The sequence below is a fragment of the Cnephaeus nilssonii genome (assembly GCF_951640355.1).
Source record: "Cnephaeus nilssonii genome assembly, chromosome: 17".
Taxonomy (NCBI): Eukaryota; Metazoa; Chordata; class Mammalia; order Chiroptera; family Vespertilionidae; genus Cnephaeus; species Cnephaeus nilssonii.
Genome location: NC_137088.1, coordinates 46,065,524 through 46,089,136, shown reverse-complemented (window position 1 = coordinate 46,089,136; position 23,613 = coordinate 46,065,524). Strand labels below are relative to the sequence as shown.

General features: G+C 56.3%; 1 protein-coding gene across 1 annotated transcript in view; it reads left to right on the top strand.

Moving 5' to 3' along the window:
- FAM3D (FAM3 metabolism regulating signaling molecule D) overlaps window positions 1-23,019 on the top strand; it is a 28,386-nt gene extending 5,367 nt beyond the window's left edge. Inside the window, exons 2-10 of the mRNA XM_079794611.1 lie at window positions 3,267-3,316; window positions 5,091-5,198; window positions 9,317-9,337; window positions 11,105-11,222; window positions 12,391-12,449; window positions 15,548-15,598; window positions 17,900-17,984; window positions 18,715-18,841; window positions 22,578-23,019. Coding sequence (XP_079650737.1) covers window positions 3,304-3,316; window positions 5,091-5,198; window positions 9,317-9,337; window positions 11,105-11,222; window positions 12,391-12,449; window positions 15,548-15,598; window positions 17,900-17,984; window positions 18,715-18,841; window positions 22,578-22,667 — 672 coding nt within the window. The 5' untranslated portion in view covers window positions 3,267-3,303 and the 3' untranslated portion in view covers window positions 22,668-23,019. The remainder of the gene's footprint in view (window positions 1-3,266; window positions 3,317-5,090; window positions 5,199-9,316; window positions 9,338-11,104; window positions 11,223-12,390; window positions 12,450-15,547; window positions 15,599-17,899; window positions 17,985-18,714; window positions 18,842-22,577) is intronic.
- The last annotated feature ends 594 nt before the right edge of the window (window positions 23,020-23,613 follow it).

Sequence of the window (23,613 nt, the reverse complement as noted above, 5' to 3'; positions counted from 1 at the left end):
GCAGGCCTTTCGCTGCCTGATTCTCTCAGGACCGAAACCACACGGAGCGCCCACTGCTCGGCCCTGGCATTCGCATCTGCTGGCCGACTGGTCTGCAGCAGGAGGTGGTGTGTGTAACAGCCCAGAAAGGGACGCCAGCAGCCCCAGACGTACTGCTGTCTAGCTTAGCATTATCGGGAGAAAACCGCCTCCTCCCCAGTTCCCGTAAACCCATCCAAGGAAAAGCTCTGATTGGCCTTGTTTGGGTCACAGGCTCCTTCCTGATCCAATCACAAGAAAACTCAATGCTTTGCTTGGCCCAGCGCCTTCGGACAGGGTCAGGGCACCGTGGTGAATGTCCCCCCATCCAGGAGCACAGGTGAGCGGTTAACCCAGAGGAAGCGACTTCTACGCTGAGACCTGCAGGGCGAGGAGGAGTGTCCCAGGCAAAGAGGCGGAAGAACAGTGCTCAGACAGAGGGCCTAGCCATGCAGAGGCCCAGGCTGCTCCGGAGGGTGGCTCGCTCACAGCCTGCCATCCCACCAGCGCTCAGAGAATGCTTCGGGAATGAAATCCAGAATTGGCTGTGTGGCCTTAGACACGTCACTTGCCCTCTCTGAACTTCAGCTTCCTTCTCTAGCTGGTAGCTTAATCAGCCTAACCTTCTAAGACGATGCAAGAATCTACCCAAGCACTTCCTCCGTGCTCGACTTGTGCAGAGACAAGGCCTGCCTGCCATGAAAAAAAAAGCTTATACACTTGGCCAGACCTGCAGCCAGAAATCAGAAGGGGCCCAGGGGGAGGGGCAGGATAGAGAGAGGCTCAAGGACAGTGAGGCCGACGACGGTGGGCTCTCCAGTCAGGGAGAAGCGAGTCAGTTCTCAACTTCCCACTCCCCACCCTCCACCCCATCCCCTACTTTCCACCCTCCCACCCCATCTACCTCCTTGGTGATCACACACCACCCTGGGCCCACGGAGCAACCACACAGGGGGGACAGGACATCGCTCCCTGGCCCCTGGCCCCGGAACACCCTAACCTGAATAACAGGTTGTGACATCTCAGCAGGAACGAGGAAGAAAGGAACTGTTTGGGGTTTGGGTGGCTGCAGAGGGAATTCTTGTCCACCCAGCCTGCGACCCTGTCCCTGGTGCCGTGCTCCCTCCCACCCCCAGCAGGCCAGGCCTTGGGCTTCAACTCCAGAGCAGCCACAGCTGGCAGGGCGAGCCATTGGGGACTCAGGAGAGCAGAGAGCCCTGCAGTGCTGAGAGGGTAGTGGGGGCTCATCCAGGAGGGAGGGCAGGCCGTCCCTGTCCCTCCCCTGTCCCTGCACTGAAGCCAGAGTCCCTGCTTGGCCTGGGCATGACAGCAAGAGTCTAGCTCCCTGCCCAGGTATATGCCCTGCCCCTATCGCTTTTCTCTCTCTCCCACCATGTCCCTCTCTCTCTCTCTCTCTCTCTCTCTCTCTCTCTCTCTTCTCTCTCTCTCTCTCTCTCTCTCTCTCTCTCTCTCTCTCTCTCTCTCTCTCTCTCGTTCTGTACACAGGTGATAGTTTTTCTTTATCTCTGTTCTCCTCCTTGTCCTAGTCTCTCTTCTGTCCCTGTCTCTCCATCTCCCTCTCCCCTTGTCCTTGTCTCTCTAGTCTGTCTCTGTGGATGCTCCCTGTGGAATATCCACGTCTGTCCATTCATCTGTCTATCCCTCTCCCTTCTGTCTGACCCTGCCCCTGTCCTTCGCTCCTGTCCGCCCCAGTTATCCTAACTCCTCCATGCACAGGGGACCCCACACACTGTCCTCTGAGCCTCATCCAGGTGCCTGAGCTCCTGGACTATATAGGTCACCCCTAAGAACATTCACGAGATAATACATTTTTATATGGCGGTGGGGGGAGGAGGAGGGGGCGTTGGTCACTTGAATTTCAGAAAGTTAACTTGTACAAAATCTCTGTGGGTGGGGCCAGACCACCACTCCACTTTCTCATCTAGAAGGCCCTGGAGGGGTCGAGCCAGGACGGTGGATTTTATATAATTCTCAAGAGGAGACGTGGATTTGCCTTTGTTGTCGCTGTTGTTTAAATACCAACGACAGATCCAGCCCACCTGCCTCAGTGCCAGGTCCCTGGCTCGGCTCGTATCTGGGTCCTTGGCGGTTGGGCTTCGGACCCCATGTCTGTTGAGATAGATTCTTAGGGTGAAGAAGATTCTGGGGGGGTTGGGAGACGGGAAGAGCGGTGGGAGCCGGTCGCTGCTGTCAGAGGCCCTCAGAGGCCCTGGGCTGGCTGTGGGGAGGCCCAGACCTGGGACAGGGTCTCCAGCCCAGCATCTCCAGTCCTGCTGGGGGTCAAAGCTGCCGAATCGCTGGTAACTGCCCAGCATCTGGGGGTCGGCCTGGGGCGAGGTGGGCCCAAGCATGACCCTCCCCTTGCCCAGGACTCAAAAGGGGAGGAAACTTCTATTTCAACTCTCATCTCAGACAAAAATCAATCACTGGAGGGAGGACCCTGTGGGGATGGGGTGGCCAGACACCCACATCCAGATTCCGACTCTGACCCTTGCAAGCTGAGCAACCCTGAGCTTAGCCCTGGCGAATCTTAGCTACTCCCCGAAAATGCTGGCTGTGAGGATTAAAGCAGATGATGCACGTACCGTGCAAACGCACCTGCAATACACAGGCCCTGATCGCTCTTCATTTGCTACATCAGCAAAGATCCCTGATGGTTCCCATGGGGCTCGCTAGCTCATGTCTCTCGGATGGATGGATGGACGGATGGATGGATGGATGGATGGATGGATGGATGGATGGATGGATGGATGGATGGATGGACAAGTGGGTGGATGGATGGATGGATGGATGGATGGATGGATGGATGGATGGATGGATGGACAAGTGGGTGGATGGATGGATGGATGAATGGATGAACAAGAGGATGGGTGGGTGGATGGATGGATGGATGGATGGATGGATGGATGGATGGATGGATGGGGAAATAAATCAATTCTCTAAGAGATGGTGGCTGGCAGACTGCACCTTACTCTATTTTCTAATCTCTGCACTCGAAAAAGCCATGTTGACTATCAAATCCCAGTGAAGGAGAGGTGGAGGCAGAGAGGGAGAAAGAAAACCACTGCTCTGTCCACGTGGCAGATGGTGAGGCACCGATCTGAAAGGACGGCGGCCTCCCTTAGAGGTGCCGGTCCCTAACCTTCAGTCCTGTCAGTCTCAGACCCCTTCTCACCCTCATGCAAGAGCCAAGCTCCGGTTTTGAATTCGATTTTTTTCTCTCACAGGCTCCCGCTGAGCCCGAGCCGCCCCTCCTGGGACAGGATGAGACCATCAGGTAGGACCAGGAACGGGGATTCTAGGGCTCGAGGTTGGGTCCGAGGTTGGTTTGGAATCCTTTTTCTGTCAGCAGCGTCTGCTGCTCTGGACTCAGAGGTCATCTGGCTGTATCTGGGACAAGGGGTCAGGCCAGAATTCCAGGAGGAAACCGATCCAGGGCGAGCCTGGGGAGTGGAGGAGGCGACTCTGCCTCCAGGCTGAAGGGCTAGGAAACCTTTGGCGCAGGGACCCCAGTGCGGCCGGGATCATGGGGAGTCCTCAGCTTGGAAAGCCCTGACCCTGATTGGAAATTAGGGACAAAATATTTGCTTCAAGGAAAGCTCTTCCAGAATCCTCATACCATCGAGCTGGGCATGAAGAGAACTTTGCCTTCTAGTCTATGCCCTCATTTGGACAGATAGAGAAACTGAGGCACTAACTAGGAAATGAACACAGTTCCCTGACATCCCAAAACAGCCGTGAGGGAGTTGAGTTTCAAAGCCAATTTACTAGCCTGGCTTCAAGTCCCACCCCCATCACTTACTCACCAAGTGACCACCTCCCTGAGCCTCAGTTTCCTCATCTGTAAAATAGGAATAACCAGTAGGATCCAGCACAGGGTTGCTGTGAGGATGAACTGAGATAACGCATGTAAAAGCTGTTGGCACGGTGCCTGGCACAAAACGAGTGCCATGTAATGTGATCCCCGAGAGAAAATCCCACCAATAGCCACACTGTGTCCTTGAGGATGAGGGTCCCCCACACCCCTGCGCTCCACCCCACAGTATCCAGGGGGCCTTCTCGCTCACCCCAAGGAGCTTGGGACCAGCGCAAGGCCACAGAGCTGAATTCAGGGCTGAGGAGAAGCGTGACGCCGAGGAGGAGGAGTGGGGGGTGGTCAGACAAGGAGCAGGGCTCTGGCCTGGTGGTTGGATTGGATCCAGAAGCAGCAGCAGCCACCAGAGTCCTTGGGCGGGAGGTGGATTGGAGCCTGCTTCTCGCCCTCATGGAAGAGCAAAGAGCAGGGCCAGGGGCTCAGAGTGGTCCATCCCATGTGTGGGTTGGTCCCCAGCGATGGGATGGGGTCAGGCAGCATGTGTCTGTGAGGCAGGGGAGGCCGCCTCTGTCTGGTGTTCCAGTCGAGACCTGTGTGTGGTTATCTGTGGTGGCTCTCGGGGGGAGTTGATGGAAAATGTGGGGACAAACACCACCCCCAAGCCACCCTGGAGGCTGCCTAACGGTGACAACAATCACATTTCTCCCAGCAAGCATGGGCTCAGTGGCAAGGGTGTCATCATATTCACTCTGTGACTGAGGGACTCCGACTCAGAGAGGCCAAGCTCCGTCCGAGGCCGCACAGCGGTGGGTGGCTGCCCGCACTGGCCAGGGCCCTCCTGACGGCTGTGCAGGCTCACCTCCGGGCTGCCTGCAGCAGAGCCCGCCTCCTGCCCGCCTGCAGCAGGTGCCCAGGCCTCGCCCCTGGAGCTTCTCTCTCTGGGGGGCTCCAGCAAGGTGTGTTTCTCACTTTCTCTCCCGCGGCCCCACTTGGGGGACGCGGCCCGTCATCATGCAGCACCATCTCACCGTTCTCATCATCACGTGGTTCACACGGCTCTCAGCTCGGGGGCCCGGGGGCTGGCCCACGGTGTGGATGCGGTGTGACCTACAACGCGGGGTCTCATGACGTGGCCGCACTGTGCGGACCTGGCAAGGACTCGCAAGCCGTCTCGCCACGTGGCTTAGCGATGCCGTCTGGTGCTGTGGTCTCATGTCCGTGTCTCCTTGCTCTGCAGGACTGTTTCGTTTCCTGGCCGTCATCTTTGTCCTGGTCACCTCACTGATCTTTATCCGCAGCTATATGAGCATCGGCGTGAAAACCATCCGTCTGCCCCGCTGGCTGGGTGAGTGCAGCTCACTGCTGGGGCAAGGCCTGTGGACCAGGGCTGAGAAGGGCCGAGGATCTCGCCCTCCCTCCATCCCTGGGGCCCCCGGGGACATGACAGAGTGTGGGCTTGCCTTTGGCACCCCGGCCATTGTGGGGTGGGAGGTGAGAGAGGACACCCCAGCCTGTCCAAAGCCTGGAGCCCATGGGGAACAGAGAAGTGTCCCAAGGCCCTGGCCAAAGCATGTGCCTACTGCATCAAGGGCTAGTTTGGAGATGAGACCCGAGAAGGAAGGCAGAGAGAAGGAAAGCAGGGAGGGGAGGGGAAGAAAACTGTGCATCGAGTGCCTTCCACCTGCGCTGGCTGTTCCTCCGCCGGGGACCCTCTTCACGCAGATCGCCCTGTGGCCAGCTCCTTCTCAGCCTTCAGGTCTTTGCTCAGATGTTACCTCTTCAGATGCCTTTCCTGACCTCCCAGCTACAGCTGCATTTGTCGTCAATGTCATTTATTTGTTTTTCACTGGGTTGTTGTCTGTCTCCACCCTCTGGAGTGTAAGCTTCCTGAAGGCAAGGATTTTAGCTTGTGCACACCCATCTCTCTAGCACCTGGTACAGAGCAGATGCTCAGTAAACATTCGCTAAGTGAAAGAAAAATGGATGGATACATGGGTGATGAATGGATGGGTGGAGGGGTGGATGAATGGTGATGGGTGGGTGATGGGTGGAGGGATGGATGAATGGTGATGGGTGATGCGTGGGTGATGGGTGGAGGGATGGATAAATGGTGATGGGTGATGGGTGAATGGATGGGTGGAGGGATGGATGAATGGTGATGGGTGAATGGATGGGTGGAGGGATGGATGAATGGTGATGGGTGATGGGTGAATGGATGGGCGGAGGGATGGATGAATGGTGATGGGTGATGAGGGGTGATGGGAGGTGATGGTTGCTAGCGACTTTACAGTCATAGTCTCATTTAATCTGCACAAAGGCCCCCAGGGTGATCCATGTTGTGACTGGAGTGCACTCAAGCTTGACCTCATGTTGTGGGTTTATGTGTGGTCTGAGAAAACAGAAGCTTCCAAATTCCCCTTGTAGATGTCAGAATAGAAATGGGAACCCAAGCCTCCCAGATCCAAATCCTATCAAAGGAAGGAGAGTAAGGGAAGTGATTGATACCTCTGAATTTGTCCTCCTCGAAGACCAAGAGCCACCTGCAATGGCATAGCCAAACATAATAGCGTATAGCGGCCCAGGCCAGCCCATAGCTTCACAGCAGCCGGAAGCCAGGCACCCTGTCTTAACACATGCTCCCCACCATGGAGTCTCAGCTGTCCCTCACCTCGTCCACTTGTCAACCACGGTTTATACCCAGATCAGGATGATTTATACAGATGCATGCTGGCCGCCATGTCCCCAGCCCAGGGCACTGCTTTTATTGACTAGAGATTGGCTGGGCTGCACTGATGGCCTTGGAGGAGATGAGCCCAGGTCGGTGATGGAGGCTCAGACAGGAGTTGAGAGCAGAGGTGTCCTCTGGAGGAGAGAGCCCCAGCCTGAGGTGGGAGAGACCCCAGAACTCAACCACCTGGGGTTTGACAAATCAATACCTCCAACCAAAATTATCAAGTGACTATTCTGTTAGGTCCCAGACCCTGAAGTGAGGACCATGCCCCTCCACCCCCACCCCCAACCCCCAACCCCCACTCACAGTTTGAGCTGGGGAGACAAACAGACTTAATTACAGAATATACAAAAACAAGAGTGCATGATCCCGAGTCCTGAGAAATGCTCACAGTGGCAGGAAATAGACCAGTGGGAAAAGTGACCATCAAAACCCGTTAGTGTTGCCCTAGCCAGTTTGGCTCAGTGGGTAGAGTGTTGGCCTGCAGGCTGAAGGGTCCCGGGTTCAATTCCGGTCAAGGGCACGTACCTTGGTTGCAGGCTCAATCCTCGGCCCTGGTTGGGGCATATGTGGGAGGCAACCAATCGATGTGTCTGTCTCACATCGATGTTTCTCTCTCTCTCTCTCTCTCTCTCTCTCTCTCTCTCTCTCTCTCTCTCTCTCCCCCCTCCCTTCCACTCTGTCTAAAAAATTAATGAAAAAATATCCTGAGGTGAGGATTAACAACAAAAACACATTTGTGTTTGGTGCAGGAAGAGGTAACGTTCATTTACTTCAGAGATCCTTAACCGGCTGCCCAGACCCCACCTTGTAGATAATGCATTAATATAGAAGCACATGTATTACTAGGATACACACTTACCTTCTAATATGTTGTGATATATTGATATACAGTTGGTTTTCTTTCTAATCCAATCTATTTTGTTTCATGATTTGGTAACTTGCAGTCTGTTACGGTCGGAGGTGCTAAGTGCCTCTAGAGAATTGGGAATAAATGTATCCATCGGCTTTCCCAAACCACCACAGGTCCATGGCACCGAAATCAGGAGACTAAGAACTCCTGGTCTACCTGCAAACTGGGCAGGCTCTTTCCGATGGGCGTGACGAGCCCAGCTCTAACTGGTTGAAACGTAACGGGATGTCTGTGCCATGTGACTGGGGGTCCATGGATAGCGGGCTTCAGGCGTGGCTGGCCCTAGGGGCTCTCACAAAGCCTCCAGAGTCCCCGGGTCCTGCTCTGCTGGCTGCTACTCTCTCTGGCAGGCTGGTGGCTACCAGCTCTCCAGAGGCTCGTCTTCCCACTGAACGGAGACACTTCCCTCTCCCTCGGGCGATATTACCCCCCCACCCCCACCCCCGGGAATGGCTGTCCCCAGGAATGTGATATCAGGACGCTCCCGCCTGGGTCCCAGCCTACTCCTGGAGTCTTGGACGCAGAGGGAAGGGACACTCCAGGGTGCACAGCCCCCTGATGACAAATGGAAAGTGTTTCCGTGGGGGGCCCCCAAAAAGGAGAGTTCCCAGCCCTAGGATTTCTGCAGGAGCCCTGTCCTCTAGGACTCACTGCCAGTATCGGGGGAGACCTGCCGTGGAACCCCTGAAACAACGGGATTCAGTGTGAACAAGACGTTAGAAAGTGACCACGGCCCTGCGCCCGGAGCAGACAGTCGGGCGGGGGGTCAGGAAAGGGACACTCTGACCTGGCTGGCCAACACCAGCCACTGCTCCGCCCCGTCACTGAGGCCAGGGCCCCAGCCTGACCTCACTGGATGGTCTCCACAGCCTGCGAGGGGTGTGGCGGCCTCCACTGAAGTCAGGGGAACCCACACCCGGCTCACAGCCAGGAGCAGGGCTCCAGCTCCGCGGTCTCACAACAGAGCCCGGCTGCTTTCCAACCATGAGGGGTGTGTGTGTGTGTGTGTGTGTGTGTCCATGAGTGTACACGTGTGCCTGTGTCCGTGCATCTGCATGTGCATATATGTATACATGCTTTTGTGTGCATGCATGTATATGTTTTGTGTGTTTATGTATTTGTGTGTCTGTGTGTGTTTGTATGTGTATGCTTATATGTGTGCACATGTGTATGTGTATGCTTGTGTGTATGTTTGTGTGCGCTTGTATGTGTGTGTATGCTTATGTGTGTGTGCATGTGTCCATGAATATACACGTGTGCCTGTGTTAGTGCATCTGCATGTGTCTATGTGCATGCATGTATACATGCTTGTATGTGCATGTATGTGTACGTTTTATGTGTTTATGTATTTGTGTGCCTGTGTGTCTCTGTGTGATTGTGTGTATGTTTATATGTGTGCACATGTGTATGTGTATGCTCATGTGTATGTATGTGTGTGCATGTTTGTGTGTGTATGTGTATGCTTGTATGTGTGTGCAGGTATGTGTATGCGTGTGTGTGCTTGCGTGTGCATGTTTGTGCATGTATGTGTGTGCTTGTATGTGTGTGCGGGTATGTGTATGCGTATATGTGTGTGCATGTGCGTGCGTGTGTGTGTGTGTGTGTGTGAGAAGGGGTATCAGTGGCAAGTGAGGAAGGACAACCTGAGGAGATGGGACTTTCAGCTCATTTCAACACCTGCCATGGGAGGGGACTCTGCTCAGCCAGGCCAGCACCACGCTCAGTCCCCTCTTCCCACTCCCAGCCCAGCCCAGCCTCCATCCTGCAAGGAGGGCCCTGAACCCTTTCTCACTAAGCAGACTCTTCTTCTCTCCAACAGGCCCACCCTCCAAGAAGATCGGTAAGTATCTCCCAGAACCCCCTTGGCCTTAGTGAGATGCTCAGGGCCTCTAGCCCCAGCCCTTCAGGTCCCAGAAAAATCTCCTTTCCAGAACCTGCCCGGCTCTCTCCTCCCACCGCCCAATGTGCCCTCTGACCCCCTGAGCCCTGTGGCAGGGCCGGCCCCTTCCCAGCCATTCAGGCTGATAGGAATGGCTGAGCTGCCCCCTTCCCCAGCCCCCCACCCTGCAGTCTGTATGTGCCTGTCCCCACCTCCCCTGTCCCAGCGCCTGGCCCTGCACTGCTGCCTCCCCTTGACTCCCCCCCGCCCCCATCCACCCACTGGGAGCCCTGAAGATGGAGGCTGTGCTTATTGTCACTGTGGCAATGACCACAAGCTTGGCTCACGGTTCCTGCTTCAAAGTACCATACAGGCACTACAGGGGCCCCAGAAGGGGGTGCTGATTATCTGTTGGGGGAGAAGTGCCAATTGTGCTGAGAGCAATGGGGCAAAGTGTTCTGGGCTCCAGGAGGGCCACCCCTGCCCATGGGATGGATGGCGTCAGGGAGGAGGTGACCTTCAGCTGTGCCTTGTGGAGGCGGGAACAGCCTATGCAAAGGCTCAGAGGCAGGAAGGCTGGGGCTCCCGTGGAGACCTTGGCTGCAGAGTCAAGGACATGAGTAGAGTGGAGAGAGCACTGGGAGGGCAGGGATGCTGACACCCCAAATGCTGGACATGCAGATGTCTGAACAGCGAGGACCCCAGCCCCCTGGGTGGGAAGAAGTGGAGGGAGAGGCAGCTACGATGATGAGAATGGTAACGCTGATCGAGGGCTAATGTGTGCCAAACAATGTATTCAGGACTTTACAGACACCTCATGCAATCCTCACCACAATCCCGTGTAGGTGCTGTAATTATCCCCATTTCATAGATGAGGAAACTGAGGCTCAGAGAGGTGAACTGCAGATGGTGGAGTGGGAGTCAATCTCCTCATCTGGTCCAAAGCCCACGCTTTCAACACCTCCTTACAAGAGGCAACACCCCAGGTCCCCGGTCCCTCCTCTCTCACCCTACGCGGTGCTGACCGAGCGGGAAAGCAGCGCCAGGGGTGGGACTTGACCTGATTGAGAGGCCTGAGGTCCAGTGCCCTGTGGGGTTACAGAGCAAAGACTGTAAGGATGGACACAAACATTCACCCTGCACCCCGCTCCAGCTCCCTGACGCCTCCGGGGCCACCTTCTGAAGTAGACACAGAGTCACAGCATCGCGGTGCTGAGCGAGCACTCAGAGGCCGTCGGCTGGGAAGACGGCAAATGCAGGCACACCTGTGCCGCCCACCTTGCCCGCTCCCACGGTGGGCATCACCCACCGATCCCCATGAGGACCCAGGGGGGAAGCCACCATCGTTATCCCATTTCACAGATCAGGAAGTTGAGGTGCAAGTAGGTTGAAGACTTGCCCAAGGGAACCCACTGGGGAGAGATGCTCCTACCCACCATGCCAGGGCCCCGGGGGGTCAGCGGGGGCCTCCCTGGAGGAGAGGGTGCTCCACAGGCTGCCGTGGCCCCGGAGGAAGGTTCTCAGGAGAATCTCTTCGTCACGGTGCCTCTGGCATTGCCCACTCTCACCGCTCCACACGCACTGACCGGGGGCCTGCGCTGGGTGAGGCACTGTGCGTGGGGCTGGGGCTGGGCCTGGGCCTGGGGCTGTGACGGGAAACCCAGAAGCGAACTCTGGGTGGTCCTACACACAGCTGCTGCCACCAAAACTGGTCTGTTCCCTCCCCAGAGGTCGTGAAGATCAAGTGTGGCCTCAGCAAGCCCTGCCCAGACAACTTCTTTGCGTTTAAAATCCTCAGCGGGGCCGCCAATGTCGTGGGCCCCTCCATATGCTTCGAAGACCACATGTAAGTACCAGAGGGCTCCCGTGCTTCGTTTCCTTTATTGCATCCATCCATCCATCCATCCATCCATCCATCCATCCATCCATTCGTTCGCTGACCCAGAGGCTGTGGGTGCAGGCCCTGAGGCCAGCCCACACCTCCCACACACTTCCTTTTACTCCCAGTGGGTGAGCCCCAAGTCCCAAGAACCCTAACAGCTTCCAGGTCCGCCAGCGCCCCGCTCAGTGCTCACCGCACCGTCTCACCCAGCCCCCCACACTCCCAGCGGGAGGCTGCACCTGTCCCCTTTGTAACGATGAGGAAACCCAGGCTCAGGCAGGGTCCCTGGGCTAACTGGTGGTGGAGGCAGGACTGGGACTCGGGTCTGTCTGACAGCCACGCGGCCGGGCTTCCCACGAAGGGAGGTGCCTCTGAGGAGGATTCAAGGTCAGGATCCAGGTGTCAACATCTAGATCCAGGAGGTGCCGGGACTTCCAGGTGCAAGAGAAAGAGCCGGGTGGTTGAGGCCCTGGGATGGCAAGCTCACCCCACGGAAGGAGCCCGAGGCAGGGGTTTCGCCGGGAATCCGAACCTGCTCCGCTGGCTGAGGCAAAGCAAGGGCCTCAGTGGCTCCCGTACCTAAAAGGCCAGAGGCCGTGGCTTCAGGACCAGCGGCATCCAGGGGTTCACACCATGTCATCAGGGTTCCCTCTCGCACGGTCCTCAGCTCTGCTTTCCTCACCGAGGACAGGCCTCGGCGTGTGGAAAGAGGGGGGACCACAGCAGGTCCGCACGTGGGCCCAAGCCAGCACCCCGTGGGGGCGAGAGCGTCCCACCCGAATTGCCCCGTGAGAGTCCCCAGGGCCCATGGCTGCTGAAGCCTGGGAGGGAGGGTGGTCCTAGAACCACCGGCCTGAGATGGAGGCCAGTGTTCCCAAGGACACCAGCAGACAGGAGGGGGACCCTGGGCCCTTTGCTCCGAGCAGACTGCTCCGGTCCGGACAGGCCCGAGTGACTCCTCGGAGAACCCCGCCCTCCGCCGGGCCCAGGAGGAAACACGGCCTGAACCCGCCGGCCACTTCCTGACGCTCTGCCTCGCCCGCGTGGGCCCTCTCCGAGTCCAGGCGGCGGAGCCGTGTTCTTTCCACACTGGGGACCCGCTGTCCTATTTTGCTTTCCTTTTCTTCTTCAGGATCATGAGTCCTGTGAAGGACAACGTGGGCAGAGGCCTGAACATCGCCCTGGTGAACGGTGAGTTGCTGGTCCACCCCTCAGACAGCCCCCACTGTAGGGGGGTGTGGGGGGGACCCTGGGTGCATTCATTCAATTCCTGCCACATGCCCTGGGTCATCCGTGGTGTCAGGCAGGGAGGCCCGCGGGCCTAGAAGGTATGAAAGGCCCGGTCCTGCCGCAGCCCTGGCCGGGCCCTGCCGTGTGTGTGTGTGTGTGTGTGTGTGTGTGTGTGTGTGTGTGTGTGCGTGTGTGTGTCCCAGGAGACATGCTTCTCCCTGGGGTTTAAACCGACACCGTGAGACCTTAAGAGACAACGATGACAACATGAGATCATGGCTGGGTGCACACCTTCATTCGTTTATTCAGCCACGTCAACAGCAGCTGTGGTGGGCCAGGCCCTGCCCAGAGCGCTGGGGGCGGGCCGGGGGTGGGGGTGGGGGGCGTCCCTGGCTTCACAGCCCCTGCGGGTGTGCATGAAGTTCACACACAGCGCAGTGTGGGAGCGTCCGAGGAGCCGGAAGCACAGAGCTGGGGCAGGGTGGTCCGGGAGGGGAGGTGATGGTTAGATGAGGCCTGAAGGAGGGTAGGATGGCTGGGAGGAAAGTGGGGAGGCTCCTCCCAGGCAGGGGCCGCACCGTGCAGGGCGCAGGGAGGCGAAGAGGGAGGAGAGGCTGGGGGTCTCTCTGGCTGCACCCCGCAGCCAGGCAGTGGTGGGCGGCGAGGCTGCAGAGGCCGGCAGGGCCAGAGGCTGAGGGGCTGTGCGTCCCACTAAAAAGTGTGGCTTGAAGCAGAGGGCAATGAGGAACCTCGGGAAGGCTTTGAGCAGAGCATGAGGCCCAGCCCTGCATTCCAGAAACTTCTCTCCTACTTGAAGTAGGGGGGCTGGGGGCAGGGAGACCCAGGGGAGGCCCCAGTACTACTGACCCTGCCTCTCCAGCAGGCGATGAACGGGAGGCCAGTTGCAGGCCAAGCCTGAAATGGGGAGGCATTTCAGGAGGGGGTTTGTTTATGGGATTCGAGTAAGGACCAGGGGCCTGGCCCCAGCCAAGACCCCCTCTCTGCCTTCAGCTCCTAGATGGGGGGAACATGGGCCATTTCCCTGGATCTAAGAGCCACTTCCCGGACAAAGGGCAGGCAGGCGGGAAAGGGCACAGTGGGCATCAGGAGGGGAAAGGTCAAGTGTGTGTGGCACGTGACCACAGTCCCGCACTCAGGAAGCGAGGGGGTAAGACTGGAACTTCTGGAGGTGCGTTTCCCAGGAGCCTGGCCAGAGCGGGGTCACAGGCGGCCTGACAGCTTCCTGGAAGCTGAGGAAGGGTGGGGGCGGGGAGAGGAGGAGGCCAAGAGGTGGGTCTCCTCCAAAGTCTTGAGGAGAGAGCAGCCTGATTGCCTCCGATGGTGGCCCCTCCCGGAGGGGGGGCATGCAGGCCGCTGGGACTGGTCTCAGAGCCCCTTCAGGCTGCAGAAAATGCTCCTGCCGCCGCTGACCAGGCTGAACCTGCTGGTTTTCTCTCCCCCCCTCCCCCCCCCGCCCCGACCTGGGCCCCTGCCCGAGAAGACCTCTCAAAAAGTCTCTGATGACAGGGGCTCAGGGCCTCGTTTCCTCACCTCACAAAGTCCGAAGATGAAAACAACGATCAACAACACCAAAAGCTAGCATTTAGTGAGCATTTACTACGGGCTCGCTATTTCATCGCCACGCTAGAATGGCACGATGCTCAGTGTCCCCACTGCCAGGTGGACAAATGGAAGCTCGGAGAGGTTAGGCGACTTGCCCCAGGTTGCACAGCCAAGAGCATCATCTAGATTTTAACCCGGATCTGGCTGGCTCCAGGTCTGCATCACTCACCTGAACCACCTCCCTAGACTAGAAATGTCTCCAAGCATGTACACAGCACCTACTGTATGCCAGCTCTGTGCGAGGCCAGGGCCGCCTCTGCACAGGGAGCCAGAACACAAGGACTGTCGAAGACTGGCGCTTTGCAACCTTTCAGGGGGCAGTTACTTTGAGGAACTGTTCAAACTATATCTCCTCCCTCCGATTCCAAAATATTCCGCAGATGCCCACGGTCTCAGTTTAACAGGGTCACGTTCCCCTTCCAAGAGGCCAGGTGAAGTGCCCAGGGGCTTGGACCGCAGTGGCTGGAAGAATCCCTCCCCCACCCCACCCTCCACCCAGCGGGAGACCCTCCACCTCCTGGGCCCAGCCCCACTCTCTTCAGGAATCCTGGACCTACTATTGGGTGGCAGGGGGAAGGACCCCCGGTGAGACTATAGCGCTGCCATCCCCTCTGCAACACCTCCATCTAGTGGCACAGAGCGAGAATGCACTTTTCCTCCAGAACTCCCGGTTCTCTGTAGGTCTTGGACCCTTTGCAAAACCCACAACACGCAATTGAGATTACTGAACTCAAGACACCGAGTTCGGTTCACCCCCCTGCAAATCCCTTTCCCTTCAAGCGTCAGAGGACTCAAATTGCAGAGCTCTGACGTAGGTGGGAGTAAAGATGACAATTGTGGTTATTTTCATGACTAGTTTGTAGCTAAACTGTATCTTGTATGCTGACTATCTACTTTAAATACATCTTATTTAGTTCCCAAAGCCCATTGTTCAGATGAAAAAAAAAAAGAGGTCAAAATGCTCAGTGGTGCATTAGGAAGTGAAAAGGCAGAACACAGACCCAGATCAGTGGAATTCTGTTCGATCCCGGAGACCTTCCTCCATTATGTTGTGCCACTCACATCAGCCCAGAAAGTTGCTTAGTCCTGCATGCTTTCTACAGGACCTGATTTTGTTCCATTATTATTCTACTAGAGGCCCGATGCACGAAGATTCGTGCAAGAATAGGCCTTCCTTCCCCTCTGGCTGCCAGCACCACCTTTGCTCCAGGCCAGAGCCGCCTTCTGCCTCTCGCCTTGTTGCATCAATTTGCATATTCCCTTCTTATTGGCTGTGGGTGCTGCCATCTTTGTCGCAGAGTTAGAGTCAATCTGCATATTCCATCTTTATTAGATAGGATCTTTAGACTTTAGACTAAAAAGTACTCATTTTCCACCAAATGACAGGCAGAACAACACAGCACAGCAAATAATAGTTCTGCTCTCTCACCCCTCAGGAACCACAGGGAAGATGTTGAGACAGGCCAGTTTCGACATGTACTCTGGAGGTAGGTGGGCACCTCTGTTGGCAATGAGGTCACGGGTGGGCTGAGCTCCTTCCTGTGGCGAAAGAGCTATTGGGGTGCTGGGGGGCCTGGCTCTTGTTTCCACAGAAGACAACCAGAAGGAGGCGTGGCTGGGGTTCACGCCGTCCTGCGGCCTTTGAAACGTGGTGATCTCAGACAGTGTCAGTGGAGAAGTGAGATGGGGAAGGGAAAGCAGCCGGTACAGTGTGTTATCAAGAGACTGAACGCGGCAGGCAACTGGAACTCGGGGGCCAGAGTCGAATACACGCCTCAGAGATATCCCGGAGGGGCAAGGGAGCTGGGGGGCTCCCACCCCTCATTCCGTCGCATTTCCACACTCTGGCCTGCCCCAGGGTACAAAAAAAGAATATGGAGGCCAAAGAAAACCTTCTGGCAAAGACATGCTGGGGCTGGAGTTGGAGGCCAGGCATGTGTGCAACTGATGTGCTAAGAACGAGGTATAGGGCCCAGTTTGCTCTGCTAGATAGAGGGTGTTTATTTATTTTTTAATATATTTTATTGATTTTTTACAGAGAGGAAGAGAGAGGGATAGAGAGTTAGAAACATCGATGAGAGAGAAACATCGATCAGCTGCCTCCTGCACACCCCCTACTGGGGATGTGCCCGCAACCAAGGTACATGCCCTTGACCGGAATCGAACCTGGGACCCTTCAGTCCGCAGGCCGACGCTCTGTCCACTGAGCCAAACCGGTCAGGGCGAGGGTGTTCATTTTAAGGCCACAGGGGTCCTTAGTGGGTGAGGCCTCCTGGGCCCAGAAGGACAGCTCTGAGGCGCCCAGCTGCCTTTTGGCAGCATCTTCTCTCTCTGCGCAGACGTGCTTCCTGAGCGCCTCTGTGCACAGGCCACCCCTCAGGAAGTCACAGTCCGCCTGGCCCTGAGCAAAGCCAGGCCCCTGTGCAAGTTGCTCCATATCCAGAGAGCCATCTGCATTATTAGAATTTCCTTCAAATCGTGCCGCTTTTTAATCTAAATAAATATATCTTAAAAGGAAATTATATCATTGTCCTGAGTAGAAAGACATTATTGCTTTTTTGGTCATCAAAGTAAGCACAACAGGAACAAATCAGAGTCCTTGAAGGAAGCAGGGAGCTGATGCCCGCCTCGTCCCCCAGCCCAGCCCGCACCTAGGCCTGCTCTGGGTCAGATGCAGCGCCTTCACAGTGCAGGGAGGTGAGAAAGATGCAGATGGGACGGGACCTGCTCCTTAATATAAACTGGCGAGTTGTAGGAGCCTAAATTCTCTCTCTCTGTGACCTGCAGTCCAGTGAATGTGCCCTCCGAAAAAATCCAAATCACTAACTCAAAAAGACATATGCACCCTTAGGTTCATTGCAGCATTATTTACAATCGCCAAGACATAGAAGCAGCCCAGATGTCCATCAATAGATAAACAGATAAAGAAGATGTGATTATTACACTGAAATATTACTCAGTGAGATATTACTCAGCCATAAAAAAGAATGAAATCTTACCATTTGTGACAACATGGATGGACCTACAGGATATTACGCTAAACGAAATAAGTCAGACAGAGAAGAATCCCGTATGATTTCACTTATGTATGGAATCTAAAAACAAACAAACAAAAAACAGAAACAGACTCACAGACACGGAGAAAAGCTGATGGTTTTCAGCGGAGGGAGGGATAGAGGGATAGGATGGCTGAAGATGGTGCCGGGGAATAAGTTTATGACTTCTAGCTATAAAATAAGTAAGTCACCGGGGTGCAATGCGCAGCTCGGGGAATACAGTCAACAATGTTGCAGTAACTTTGTATGGTGACAGGTGGTTCGTAGACTTCCCGTGGTGTCACTTCATAAGGTAGATAAATGTCCAATCCCGGTGTTGTACATGTGAAACTAATATAACATTATATGTTAACTATACTTATTTTTAAAAATGAAGTCAGCAAGACCAGCGAGGCTCGTAGCCACTGCAGAAGGGGGTGTCGGGGGTGTGCAAAGAGCCCCGAGCTCCTGAGAGTCGACTGACCTCTGACCCCCAGTGGAAGTCCCCAGGGCCCTTCCACCAGCTGCACGTCCGAATCGCCTGGGAACTTGCCAATTCCATAACCGGGGCCCAGACCACCGGAGCGAGGGCGCCCTCACCCCTCAGTGCGGGAGCACCACCCCGGGAGGCCGCCTCCCGCTGGGCCCTGAGCTGCCCGGCCACTCCTGGGTCACCCGGGCGGGAGGTGGGAATGAGAATGGCCAATGGTCTTTCCCTAAGTGACCCGCACCTTGCTCTCCTTGCTCCCCCAGATCCTAAGCTCCTGGTGAAATTCCTTAAAGCAATTCCCGAGGGCATGCTGGTGCTAGTGGCCTCCTACGATGACCCGGGGACCAAGTAAGTGGGAACCCCCACCTGCTGGGGGGAAGGGAGCCAAACCCTCCCTGCCCTTTCTCGCTCCCCACCAGCCCCGTCGTCCGGCAACTCCTCCTAAGGAAATAGCAGACAAGCGCAGAGAGAGGTTCTAGAAGGTCATTGCAGCCTTGGTTACAACCGTGACGAACTGGACACATAGTTACAGAAACCGTGGCATGTGGTGACATATGACATGTTTCTGTATACACGGAGGAGGATATACTGCATCGAAAATGGTGATGTAGAAAACAGTTAAGGACATGGAAGTACACTCATCCTTCAGTATTTTTTATTTCATTTTTGATTGCAGTTTGCATTCAACACTATTTTGTCCTGTTTCAGGGGTTCATCCCTTAGTATTAAGTAGGGGGAAAGCTGGTTACAAAAGAGTTGCTATAATTCCCCCAATACATGGGGGAAAGGACATGAAGGAAATGCATTAAAATTTTACAATGATGGTGTCAAGAGGGTGAGGCTGTAATTTTTGTTACTTTGTGATGTTCCATATTTTCCGAAGGAACACCGATTGCATTGTAAACAGAAGCGAATCATTCTAACACCTCCCAGCTCACACCCCCCACCCCCCCTCCACCTTCGGAGAGGAGTCCCGTCAGGCCCCGCCCCCCTGCTCCCCCTGGCGACTCGAAGCCTATGCCCCCCCCCCCCGCCCCCTTCTCCAGGCTGAGCTGATCATCCTCTCTGTCCTCTGCAGGATGAACGATGAACTCCGGAAGCTCTTCTCCAACTTGGGCAGCTCCTACGCGGGGCAGCTGGGTTTCCGGGACAGCTGGGTCTTCTTGGGGGCCAGAGACATCAGTAACAAAAGCCCCTTTGAGCAGGTGGGTTCCTGGTGACTCCCGTCCCAGCGAGTGAGGGGCAGGGCCTGGATGGATGGACAGGACGGGGGTGGCTTGGGAAGGACACACAGGGTAGTGTGGGGAGGGCCATTTAGCTGTCATCCACCCCAGAGGTCAGGGTGGCCTGCTTGGCTCACCCCAGAAGTTCATGGTGTTGACCACTTTGCCAGGATCCTATCTAATAGAAGAGTAATATGCAAATTGACTATCACTCCAACACACAAGATGGCTGCCCCCATGTGGTCAAAGATGGCTGCCCCCATGTGGACACAAGATGGCCACCACAAGATGGCCAGCAGGGGAGGGCAGTTGGCGGCAATCAAGCCTGCAGGGGAGGGCAGTTAGGGGCAATCAGGCTGGCAGGGGAGCAGTTAGGCATCAATCAGGCTGGCAGGGGAGTGGTTAGGGGTGATCAGGCTGGCAGGCAAAAGCGGTTAGGGCAGTGGTAGGCAAACTCATTAGTCAACAGAGCCAAATATCAATAGTACAATGATTGAAATTTCTTTTGAGAGCCTAAAACTGACTTCTGCACATGGGCCATGAAGTTTCAATCGCACTGTATGTGTGCACCTGCATGTGATATTTTGTGGAAGAGCCACATGTGGCTCACGAGCCGCAGTTTGCCGACCACGGGGTTAGGGGCAATCAGGAAGGCAGGCAGGTGAGCAGTTGGGAGCCAGCAGTCCTGGATTGTGAGAGAGATGTCCCAGATTGGAGAGGGTGCAGGCTGGGCTGAGGGACCACCACCCCCCTGTGCATGAATTTCATGCACCAGGCCTCTAGTATTATACAAATGCATAGGCACGTGGCTGAGTACCAACAAGGAGGGGGAGGAGAAAAGAAGGGTACCCGGCAAGTGAGGCATGGAAGAAAGATAAATAGATGTAGAGATGAAGCCTGCATGGTGGGGGGAGGGGAGCCCAGCACAGGGGTCAGGATGCCTGGCTTCTGGTCCCACCTTAGCCAAGCCCCTCCTCCCAGGCCTCAGTCTCCCCACCTGTAAAGGGGGAGAGGGGTTGGACCAGGGGAGCCTGAGGCTCCTTCTGAGTTCCCTGTGGACAGGGTGACCTTGCACCAATTAGGGGACTTGGGGAGCCCACCTGAGTATGTGGGAGGAGTCAGGAGGGGTCCCCCATAAAGGATCCACGGTCACTTCCTGGGGTGGCTTAAGGAGAGGGGGTCAGGGAGGCCCCCAGAGGTGGAGTTTGAGGTGAAGGGGGGATAAACAGAGGGTGGGGGGGGCCCCAGGGAAATGCTTCATCTCCCCTTGTCCAAGGCGGTCCCCATCTGTGCATCCCCTGCCCAGAGCAACTCTGAAACCTGAGGGAACTGGCCAGGCCTTCCCCGGCGGTGATGAGAACGCTCAGCTCTGCCCAGCTCCAAGACAGGGAGCTAAGGTCAATGAGTCAGACATGCAGGGCCACTGAGGTGACTCTGTCCTGGGGGGCGGCGGGGAGCCATGGGAAGCTTAAGAGGGAGAGTGACAAGAGCAGATTGATAATAAGAACGCCTAGCATTCAGCAAGCACTTGCTCTGTGCAGGCACTGGAGCAAGTTCCCCCAGGGTTCTATTTAGGAGCCACCATGAGGTGGGTACAATTACCGTCCCATCTCACAGAGGAGGATCCAGAGCCTTGCAGAGGCTTTAGCCGGTTGCTCGGTCTCAGTGAGCCAGATGGATTTCTCATCCAGGTCTGCTGCCTCCACAAAGATGTCCTGTCCTGGCTGCTTTCAGAAGGGCCGCCCTGGCTGAGCTGGAGAGCTCTGTGGGCGGGACCTTCAGAAGGCAGGGAGGAGACACGGGCCAGCAGCCTGGAGGGGCAGGGGCTGCGGAGGCAGAGCCGGGGCAGAGTCAGAGGCCACGTGCTGAGGCCAGGGAGGGAGCCAGGGAGGGGACAGGGAGGGGGCCACCATGGGGCTGCAGGTGTTTGCCCTGTTGGAAAACGTGGGCCTGGTTCATCGGCATCTGCTTCTAAGAGAATGTATCCTAATTAGAAGTTACTTTTTAAAAATAAGAAATAATACAAACTAGCTGGAGGTGAAAAGGAGACGCGCCTCTGTTATACCCTCTGGGTGGAGGACACAGGAGGCAGGGGCCAGGGTCCCCAGAACATCCCTGAGGGAGGTATGGAGTGGGGGGGACTTTCTAGGAAGATGCAGGGCAGGCCCTGTTCTTCCTTAAAGCACAGCTTCTAGACCCATCCAGGCTGGGCCGAGACAGCAAAGAGGAAGCGTCAGCGCCATCCTTCCCCTGAAATTTATGACCAGCTGACTGAGACCCATCACCCATCAGTGAGCCGAAGACCATGATGGATGAAAGCCATCGTGTCATTTGATCCCACACCTGGGAGCCGGGTTTTAGAGGAGGGGCATCTAGATTCTAGTCTTTCTTCCTAAGGGTTAGCCACGACTATTCCAGCCGTAGATTTTGCCATTTACAGTTTTTCTTCCAAAAACTAAGCCTGGGCATTTAAACACAATCTTTAACTGATTGTATCCCCTTGGGAATGTATCAATTATGTGAATTAATATTACACAGCGGTTCCACCACGTACCAGCAGGGTGGCCATAAGCAGTTACTTTGGTCCCATGTGCCTCACTGTCCCCATCTGTGTCACGGGATGTTAATAGTATGCACTTCTTAGGGCTACTGGGAGGATTAACTACCTAAGACACTTCGTGCCTGGCATAGAGCAAGCATTTAATAATTGCTAGGAAGCTTTTTTTGTTATTATTGTTACTAGAGGCCCGGTGCACGAAATTCATGCATGGGGGGGGTGTCCCTCAGCCCAGCCTGCACCCTCTCCAACCTGGGACCCCTAGAAGGATGTCCAACTGCCCATTTAGGCCTGATTCCAATGGGCAGTCGGACATCCCTCTCACAATCCAGGACTGCTGACTCCCAACCTCTTGCCTGCCTGCCTGCCTGATTGCCCCTAACCGCTTCTGCCTGCCAGCCTGATCACCCCTAACCACGCCCCTGCCAGCCTGATCGACGCCTAACTGCTCCCCTGCTGGCCCAATTGCCCCTAACTGCCCTCCCCTGCAGGCCTGATCCACCCCAACTGCCCTCCCCTGCAGGACTGGTCCCCCCCAACTGCCCTCCCCTGAAGGCCTGGTCACCCCCAACTGCCCTCCCCTGCAGGCCTGGTCACCCCCAAATGCCCTCCCCTGCAGGCCTGGTTGCCCCCAACTGCCCTCCTCTGCCAGCCCAGTCACCCCTAACTGCCCTCCCCTGCAGGCCTGATCACCCCCAACTGCCCTCCCCTGATGGCCATCTTGTGTCCACATGGGGGTGGCCATCTTTGACCACATGGGGGTGGCCATCTTGTGTGTTGGAGTGATGGTCAATTTGCATATTACCTCTTTATTATATAGGATTATTTTGGATGTTCCAGAGAGGCTGATAGAGAATTTGGGAGAGGGCCTAAACTCTGCAGCCCCACCCCCGCTCTTGGTGTCCCCATCACCACCCCATGACAGTCAGTGATCCGGCTCTGACCCCATCGCTGAAATCTTGGGCAAGTTGCATCCCCTCCGGGGCTCAGTTTGCCCGTCTGTGAAATGGACTAGTAATACCCGGCGCTGTCCACCAGGGGGCAGTGGTGAGAACGAAGTAAGTGAAAGCATTTCGGTTTTAAAGCTCCAGGCAAAAGCAGGTGTGCGTTCTGCGCAGCCTCCCCCGTTATCGCTGTTCCTCCCTCTTCTCGCCTCTCCAGTACTTAAAGAACACCCCCAACACGAACAAATACGAGGGCTGGCCGGAGCTGCTGGAGCTGGAGGGCTGTGTGCCCCGGAAGGTGTTTTAGGGCTGCGGCTCCGCCTGGCGGCCGCCAGCGGGACTGGATGGAGCTGAAGGACAGCGGGCAGCGGGCAGCGGACAGCGGGCAGCGGACAGCGGACAGCGGAGGAGGCCGGCCGAGCAGCATGAAGGTGCTGAGGTCCCCGCACTCTCTGCAGCTTCCCCTCCCGGCGAACGCAAGCCCCGATGGGCGATGGGCGGAGGCAGCTGTCCCGCCCGGAGGTGGCCAGCCTCGGAGGGTCCTTCCGGAGCCGCTGTCGGCGGAGAGAACAGGTGCTTTCCCTCGGGAACTCTGACCGGGGCCCCGGGAGAGGGCGGACTGCCCGCACCGGGCAGAATTAAATTGTGTTTTGCTCGTGTTGAATGACCTTTCTGGCCACTCGGTGTGCAGCGTTTCTCCCTGAGATGGAAATGGCCTAGACTGGGGTGACTTGGGCTCCACCTTCAGACAGGTCGGTGACAGCTCCCGGGGCCTGGTCTGCAGCCAGGAAGGAGGTGGATGGCAGAGGGATTTCCGTGTAGGCATGAGTGATGCCGTGGACCCCAGCACAGGGTGTGAGACCCCCGAGAACAGAGCGAGGGCGGGGCGCAGAGAACATGCACCTGCTGTTGGAGTGGGAGCTGGAGAGGACAGGGAAGGGGGGACCTCGCAGGGGCCTGGAAGGCAGGCCTCAGGGAGAGCGTCCCCGCTGTCTTCGCCAAGTACCCAGGCGCACCCCTTAGGTTTATTTAGAAAGTGGTTCTAGAAAACAGAAGAGAAGGAGCCCATAAAGGCTGTATGTGAGCGAGTGGAGCTAACCCCAGGGGCACACCCCAGAGATCTCTCCATGAGCGCCGGGAGCTGGGGTCCTCGTGCGCCCCGCCCCTCGGGCATTACTGGGGGGCTGCTAGTGCCCGCGGTCATCTCAGCTTCACACAGCTCTTGGCCCAGAGCTGTCCATCCCAGCCACTGG